Source organism: Entamoeba dispar, genomic scaffold, assembly GCF_000209125.1.
Source record: "Entamoeba dispar SAW760 scf_1105229458915 genomic scaffold, whole genome shotgun sequence".
NCBI lineage: Eukaryota > Evosea > Mastigamoebida > Endamoebidae > Entamoeba > Entamoeba dispar.
The window spans coordinates 1,460-9,838 of record NW_001853431.1 but is presented as its reverse complement, the minus strand read 5'-3'; the positions used below and the strand labels follow the sequence as shown (position 1 = coordinate 9,838).

The 8,379-nt window shown below is 20.6% G+C and overlaps 1 protein-coding gene across 1 annotated transcript, besides 24 other annotated features; it reads left to right on the top strand.

Annotated features, from left to right (window-relative positions):
- Positions 1 to 104: 104 nt before the first annotated feature.
- Positions 105 to 142: a sequence feature (AT_rich).
- Positions 143 to 295: 153 nt separating this feature from the next.
- Positions 296 to 457: a sequence feature (AT_rich).
- Positions 458 to 506: 49 nt separating this feature from the next.
- Positions 507 to 576: a sequence feature (AT_rich).
- Positions 577 to 656: 80 nt separating this feature from the next.
- Positions 657 to 691: a sequence feature (AT_rich).
- A 128-nt stretch (positions 692 to 819) lies between these two features.
- Positions 820 to 840: a sequence feature (AT_rich).
- Positions 841 to 996: 156 nt separating this feature from the next.
- Positions 997 to 1,243: a sequence feature (AT_rich).
- Positions 1,244 to 1,264: 21 nt separating this feature from the next.
- Positions 1,265 to 1,301: a sequence feature (AT_rich).
- Positions 1,302 to 1,417: 116 nt separating this feature from the next.
- Positions 1,418 to 1,556: a microsatellite.
- Positions 1,557 to 1,640: 84 nt separating this feature from the next.
- Positions 1,641 to 1,693: a microsatellite.
- A 1-nt stretch (position 1,694) lies between these two features.
- Positions 1,695 to 1,721: a sequence feature (AT_rich).
- A 2-nt stretch (positions 1,722 to 1,723) lies between these two features.
- EDI_248860 (uncharacterized protein) lies at positions 1,724 to 3,490 on the top strand (the record flags this gene model as incomplete). Its single annotated transcript, XM_001735143.1, has 1 exon — positions 1,724 to 3,490. One exon carries the CDS (start codon positions 1,724 to 1,726, stop codon positions 3,488 to 3,490), a length of 1,767 nt encoding a protein of 588 aa, XP_001735195.1.
- Positions 3,491 to 3,616: 126 nt separating this feature from the next.
- Positions 3,617 to 3,958: a repeat region.
- Positions 3,959 to 3,968: 10 nt separating this feature from the next.
- Positions 3,969 to 4,115: a microsatellite.
- Positions 4,116 to 4,117: 2 nt separating this feature from the next.
- Positions 4,118 to 4,155: a sequence feature (AT_rich).
- A 110-nt stretch (positions 4,156 to 4,265) lies between these two features.
- Positions 4,266 to 4,345: a microsatellite.
- A 25-nt stretch (positions 4,346 to 4,370) lies between these two features.
- Positions 4,371 to 4,476: a microsatellite.
- A 43-nt stretch (positions 4,477 to 4,519) lies between these two features.
- Positions 4,520 to 4,693: a microsatellite.
- A 4-nt stretch (positions 4,694 to 4,697) lies between these two features.
- Positions 4,698 to 4,798: a microsatellite.
- A 123-nt stretch (positions 4,799 to 4,921) lies between these two features.
- Positions 4,922 to 4,976: a sequence feature (AT_rich).
- Positions 4,977 to 5,031: 55 nt separating this feature from the next.
- Positions 5,032 to 5,439: a repeat region.
- Positions 5,407 to 5,555: a repeat region.
- Positions 5,556 to 5,640: 85 nt separating this feature from the next.
- Positions 5,641 to 5,688: a sequence feature (AT_rich).
- A 24-nt stretch (positions 5,689 to 5,712) lies between these two features.
- Positions 5,713 to 7,383: a repeat region.
- A 26-nt stretch (positions 7,384 to 7,409) lies between these two features.
- Positions 7,410 to 7,606: a sequence feature (AT_rich).
- Positions 7,607 to 7,692: 86 nt separating this feature from the next.
- Positions 7,693 to 7,760: a sequence feature (AT_rich).
- Positions 7,761 to 8,379: the final 619 nt, after the last annotated feature.

The following is an 8,379-nucleotide window of genomic DNA, read 5'->3' as shown; positions in this document are numbered from 1 at the left end:
ACTTCTTTTATCTTCATTAATTATTATTGTTGAAGTTTCTAATTCAACAATTAACCTCATATTCTTCTGATTATACATTGTGACAATAACAGATTGTTCAAATGAATTAATTAATATGAATAGTATTTAAATTTATTATTTTCATGATGTTTTTCATATGATTAGTTATTGATTTTCTTTGTTTTCTTCTTGTTCATTGAAATGAGATGTAAAAATAAACACCATTTTAAGATTACACAAATATATCTATCTATTTTTCATAATCACCATGATTCACATTCTGAACTGATTGAAGAATATTTTATTAATTAAATTTTATTATTCATTATTATTTGATTTTTTAATTGATTAAATAATATTAAAGTAAGTGATTGAACAAGATGAAATATGTGATATAATAATTGATAATAATATTATGATAAATAAATATATTAAATAATGAAATATCAATATATTAGGCAAAATTATCCATTGTTATTATTGATTTTTGATATTATCATAATCACAATTAATTTACTTATTAATAATATACTGAATGATTATATTTAACATTATTTCATAAATATATCAATTATTGTGAATATTGTTCATTTAGGTTTGTAATATATTCATAATTTATGATATTCTAAGAGAATTAAAATCATCAAATGTTTTACAATATATTATAAAATCAATATAATAAAAATATTATCAACAAAATACAAATCATCATACTTTTTGATGGTAATGATATCAATTGTGTTATAGATTCGATATATTCAGATAAATATATTTTTTATGAATTTTTATCACCACGATCATTGAAACATATTTCATCACAATTAAATAATAATTTATATTGAACATCATTACAAAATGATGATAAATATTATAAATACTAACAATTTCATTGTATTTATATTTATTGTATATAATCTGATTTTAATAATACAACGTGTAAAATAAGAAATTAAATGATAATTAAATCATTTATAAATGGTGTTAATACCTTGTTTCATTTTTATTAAATCATTATTTATTAATGAAAGAATAATTGTTAATTTCGAATTAACATATTCATTTATTAATTTCATTAAATCAAAATCAATTTCTTTATTTATTTTTCATTTATAATGTTTTATTTATCTTATTCACTCTTAATAACATTCAATATATTTCAATAAGTTATATGAAAAGTATTATTAATAATTAAATCAATAATTCCATTCTTATAAAATATATTTGATTATTTATCATTTTAAATGGACATCTTATTTAATCATTCATTATAATATTTAAATAACATAATAATGAATAAATAACTAGATTTCATTTCAATTAAATATAATTGAATGATAAATCTAGTTTTGATTTATTAATTGACTCTTTGCAACAAGAATTTTTTGATGGGTTGATTGGTTCATGAATAGGAAAACGGATAAAATTAAATAATGATAAGATTGAATGAAAATGAAATATTTCATAATTATTCAAAATAATTAGTAACAAATAACTAAATATAAAAAAGATTCTATTATTAAAAATATAAAAAAAAGATATAAATTATAATAAAATAATTAAATCATATGAATTTTTTTCAAATTATATTTTTTTCCGTTCTAATTTTATTCTTATACTGTAATTGATTTTTTAATAAATAGAAGAAAAAGGAAAGAAAAAATAAAAAAAAGAAGGAAAAAGAGGAAAAGAAGAACTAATAAAATATTTAAATTAAAAATAAACAATGATAAAGAAAGGAATGAAATTAGGACATAATGAAATAATGATAGTATCAAAATATTTTGATAGCATCAATGATTTTATTAATTTAGAAATTGGAATTAAAAGATTTCAAGGAAATATAGAACGATTTCATTTTAATCCAATTCCATTAAATGAACATTCAAGAAAATTATTTTCTAATATTGAAACATTTCATATTTATGATAGAAAGGATAAAATATTTGAAGATGGGAAAATAAATAAAAAAGTAATATGGTATAAATTAAAATATTCAACATACTTAGAAGAAAAACAAAAATGGAACATTTGTGAAAATATCGAATACACAAAAGAAGATAGAAATAAATATGGGAATACAATACCATCAGAAGTTAAATCACTTGGAAATGATTGTTTTGAATGTTGTGAAGAAATGATATCAATTAATATACCAACAACAATTACCAAAATAGGTTGGAGTTGTTTTAGTGGATGTCCATGGTTGAATGAAGTTATTATTCCATCATCAGTTAGTAAAATAGGAGGAAGTTGTTTTGGTTCTTGTACGTCGTTGAAATCAGTTAGTGTGCCAACGACAATAACTAAAATAGGGGATTGTTGTTTTTCTGGATGCAAATCATTAACATCAATAGATATACCATCATCTGTTAGTAAACTAGGTGATTATTGTTTTGAAGGATGCTCGTCATTAAGTAAGATTGATATACCAAGAAGTGTTAAAGAAATAGAAAATGGATGTTTTTCAGGATGTTCCTCGTTAACATCAATTAATTATGAGTACATTCAATTTATTAGTGAGGATAGAATATTTGTAAATAAACAGAGTATGGCATCTATTGAAATTAATAATTTAAAATTGGTTAATGGAAAAGAAATAAAACGAAGAAGTATCAATGAGTTTGTTATTCCAACAACAATTAGTAAAATTGAAACTAGTTACTTTGCTGAATGCACATCATTAACTAGTATGAATATAGATAATCTCCAATTTGTTAGTAAAGAAAGAATATTTATGAATGAACCAACATTAATTAGCATTAAAATACCAGAAAGTCTACAGACAATCAATGGAAAAGAAGTACAAAAGAAAGACATTAATGAATTTATTATTCCAACAACAATTACTAAATTAGGAAATGAATGTTTTTCAGGATGTTCATCATTAACAACAATTACTATCCCAACAACTATTATTGAAATAGGAAGTAGTTGTTTTAATGAATGCATATCATTAATATCTATTAACATTCCAACAGTGGTTAGTGAAATAGGAGGTTATTGCTTTATTCAATGCAGATCATTGACATCAATTGTTATACCAACATCAATTAGTAAATTAAGAAAATGGTGTTTTAGTGGATGTAAGTTATTAACATCAATTGAGTTACCTACAACAATTAGTAAAATAGGACATGGATGTTTTAATAAATGTTCATCATTAACATCAATTACTATACCAACAACAATTAGTCAATTAGGAGATTGGTGTTTTAATGAATGTACGTCATTAACTCAAATACATATACCATCATTAATTAGTAAATTAGGGCTCTGGTGTTTTTATGGATGTACGTCATTAACATCTGTTAACTTACCAACGTCTGTTAACGAACTAGGAAATGAATGTTTTAGAAAATGTTCATCACTGACATCAATCAGTATTCCAACATCACTTACATTATTTGGAAAGAGTTGTTTCCGTGGATGTGGATGTGAAGAGGTGTTAAGGCAGAATGAAAGACTACCAAGAAAGTGCTTTGAAGAATAAAGAGTTGTGAAGAAGCATTAAAATAAAACAAAAACTCATTGTTGTTTAAGTTAGAATTCACAATAACAGTTTTAATTAATTACTATTTTAACATTTATCGTTTATTCTCTTTTATCATTATTCTAAAGAATCTTTTTCTATGCAAAAAATATAACAATTTATAACCATATTGTTGGAATGTTTGACTCTTGCAAACAAAAGTAAACAAAACATAGATGTTCAACGCCAAGTAAGAGAATGAATGAAATAGCAATAAAATGCATAATAAGAATGATAAAAAAATACCAAGGAAAAAGTAAGTAAAAAGAAAAATGAAAAGAAAACCATGAATAAATAGAGTGATAATAAAGATAACACCAATAGGAAATATGGAAGATTAAAAAACAATAAAATTAATGTGAAAATAAGAAATAAAATGGAATAAAAAGGAGAACACAAAGAAATAAAAAATAAATAACAAAGAAAAAATGATAGATGTAATAAAAGTAGAATCAACCATACATAAAATGAAAATAGAGAAACCTAAAAATTCATGAAGAAAAACAAAAGAAAAAACAAAGAAATAATATAACAATCAAAAGAAAAAAATGAATAAAAGATGTAAAAAGATAGATGATAAAAATAATCTAATTAATAATATTTATTTACTTATTTATGTTTTTATTGTTTTGAGAAGCTATAATTATAATTATTGTTATATTCATCATCACTCTCTGTACTGTCAGAGTATTTAGTTAATATGATTGGTTGTGAATTTACATTATCATAACTCAAAATCATTATTTATTATTTATTATTATTATTATTTGAATATTAATAATTTCATTAATGAATTATTTGATTATATTATTAATAAATTAAATGATTTTTGTTGATTTAAATTTATTTCTTTATTTTTTTTATATTTATTTCTTTATATTATTATTTCTTTATTTTCATTATTTATTATTATTATTTATATTATTATATTATTATTTCTTTATTTAATATGAATAAAATATTATTATCTTTCATTTCTTTGTTTATTATTTTTATTTCTTTTCATTATCTATTTTATATTTCTTTATTTCTTTTTATATTTCTTTTATTTATTTATTTTTCTTTTATATTTATTTTATTCTTTATTTTATTTGATATTATATTATTTTTTCTTCTTTCATTGTTTATTGTATATATTTATTATTATTTTCATTTCTATCTTATAATATTCTTTTTATATTTAAATATGTTGTTTATTTGATATTATCATTTCATATTTTATCTTCATTATTTTAATATTTATTTTATCTATTCTATTTCTTGTTTTTAAATATTTCAATATACGTTTTCAATCAACGTCTTCATAAACAAAAACATAACAATGATAAATATAATTTTTAACAAACAAATCTTATTTACAAACAAGAAATTAAAAACATAAACAAATCATACTTATTATAAATTATAATAATTTTATAATCATTTATTTATGTTATTTGATTTATATCACTTTCATACAAAGTACAAAAATAATACCTATGAAATAAAAAAAACATAAGAATAAAGAAATCAAATATGAATTACTTATCATTGGGTTTTCATAATATTGAGAAGTGAATGAATCAGTTTCTTAAATACATTTTATTCCTATTCAATTATTGTTTTTTTCAAACACATTCAGAATTAAATACATATCATTTAAGTTGTTATCTATTTTATTTTTTGAATTAAATGAGTATTAAAACTATTCATTCTTTATAATGTTATTTTAAGTTGAATATATCAATAACTATGATTATTTCTTATCTCATTTATCTCAACACTGTTTAAATAATCCATTTTCTTAATAACACTCTACGTATTCAGAGCAAATCTATCATTGATAAATTACTTATATGTTGATAAATAATACATGAATATAATAAATAATCTTATATCATAATAATAAATATTAATAAATAATAACAAATTGTTCTTGAGTGATGTATTATCTCACTAAAGGGATATCATGACTAGATGTTAATGATTCAAAGATTATATATATGAGAATTCCATATGATGTCTCTGAAGTGATACATTCGAATCTCTTCAACTTCACATTAGATATATTTGTTAATCATTTCATTCAGTATTATATTTATCGTATATTTGTTGTTGAACTTAGTTTCATGAAAATATTAATATTAAAATTACATAAATTGATTTAATTTTTATTATTTCTTCTTTATTCTTATTTCTCAAGAATACCGAAACATTACAGGACACACCACAAAAATTATAAAACAATCAATAACAAAAGAAGGAGAAATCCATACCAACCAAGAAATATAAATGATAGAAGAATGAGTGAAAACACGTATTATCTGTATGGACAGAAATACATTAATCATCACATTAATCATTACCATATTAATATCTATCACCATAACAATTATCATAATCATTATCATAATAATGGTATGAATCATTTCATTCATCAATTCATTCATTTTCATCATCATAAGTATTTTATCATTAATTCAAATAGAAACAATCAATATTATAATACAAATAAATCACATCATAAAACACAACACAGATATAAACAATACCATAATAAAAGACAACAACAAATAAGAAATAAAAGAAAAGAAATGATAGAAATATAAAACAAGAATAATTGAAAAGATTATTTGAAGAAGAAATTAAAATACATACACCACAAGAAATAGAAGAAATTAAGAACACTAAGATTAAAGAATACACACCATCAACAATAATGAGAAGATGGTATTTACTTTTAAGAGAAAAAATAAAAATGAATAGAAATGAGTGATTATCAGTATGATGATAGGTGATGATGATAAACAAATAAATCAAAAAGAAATAAATGATAAATACTTAAATAAGAAATATACAATGATGAAAATGATGATGAAAATGAAATTACTGAAGAGAAGAAGAGGCTTAATGAAAAAGAAAAGATGAAATTAAAAGAAGAGGAAGAAAAGAACAATGAAAAAGATAAAAGAATAGAAGAATTAAAGAAAAGAATAGAGGAGTCTATTAAAGAGAAAGAAGAAATGAAAAAAGAAATACAAAAGAAGGACCAGACCATTAATAAATTATCAAATGACATTATTTCATTAAAGAAGAATCATGAGAATGAGATAAACACTCAAAAACAAGAAAGTGATAGAAAATTATTCGAATTCCATGCTGAATCAGAAAGGAAAAGGTCTGAGGTAAGCAATTTATCACAACAAGTGTACTTCATGAAAGATAAATTATTTAAATTACAAAATAAAATTACACAAGAAGAAAAGAAGAAAGAATAGATAAATCACATTATATCTGACTCATCTGAAACACAAATTGTGAATGACCTCACCCCCAATGTGGTAGTAGCTGATGAAATACCATCAAATGAAAATGATCTTCCAAAAAAAAGAAAGTTAACGCAGAATTCAATCGAAGAGATGGGAAATCAGCATAAGAAGATCACCACATCTGATCATGACATTCAAAAAAACAATTGAAGTAAACAAATAGAGAAGAATAAATTCTAATACTCTATAAATGTTTTACACTGAAGTTATTAGAAATAAAATTAAGAAATCAACTTAAAGATGAAGAAATAGTAAGATTAATACATGAATTTGATATTAAAATAGAAGATATTAATGAATATAAAGAAATAATAAAGAAAACATTTAAAATAAAGAATGAAATTAAAATTGAAGTCAATAGAAGAAAGGAAGAAGAAATAATAACACACAAATTGAAAGATATTAAATTAAAAGAATTAATAAAATAAATAAGAAATAAGAAATACAAGAAATAATAAGAATAAATAAATAAGAATAAATGAAATAACAAGAAGATATAGAATTTATTAATTAGTATTACAATAGAAATAATAATGAATTAAATAAAGGATGATTAAAGAAAGTGAATGATGAATATTAAATAAAACAAATAGAAAATGAATAGAAAATACAATTAAATTTAAATAAAATCAATAATAAATAATACAAACATGAAGTATTTAATATTTTATTTATTAAATTATTAGATGGTATTAAAATATGAATATAATTTGAATATCTAAGAAATGAATAAGATAATAGAAATAAAATATATTAAATTCATAAATAACTAATGAAGTATTCATATTATCTAATTATTCAATCTATAAGTATTGTTTGTTGTTTCATTTCATTTGTTCTTATTGTATTTTTGAGAATAAAATAAAAAATATGAAATTTCAAATTGATTTAAATTTTCAGAAATAAAATATTAATTAAATTATCTTCTTCACAAATCTCTTCTACTTGTTGCTCAGATGAGACCACATCCATTTCTTCAATTTCTGGAAAGATCAACTCTTCTGGTTTGTCAGTATTCATACATTCATTTGAATTATCATATTATTTATAAATTCTGTTATATTTATGATAATTGTGTATTTGTTATTTGAATTTCTGATATAAACATCTTATCTTTTATTGAACTTCATCTTCTTTATTCATAATTTCCATATTCTACACATTCATTATTAATATTGTTTATAATTGGTATTTTTTACATAATAGATGATGATTTATCACATTTTATTGTGTTTTTCTTACTCTATCATTATCTTCTTTATTTCTTTTTTACTTATTTGTATCATCTTCTTTGTATAATTATTAATTTCCATATTTTAATTATCATTTCATTGATTGTCATCTAATGATAAATTATTATGAAATTCTATTTAATCCTCTTCTTTTTCATTCATCTAAACAATGTTATTTGAATCTATTCTTTAAATATATAAAATCAATTTTGTTGTTTTCTCTTCTTTCTTAAATATTTCTTTAATTACTTCATTATTTATTCTCTTTCAACATTTATAAAATCTATCCTTTTTCTTTTTCATTCACTCT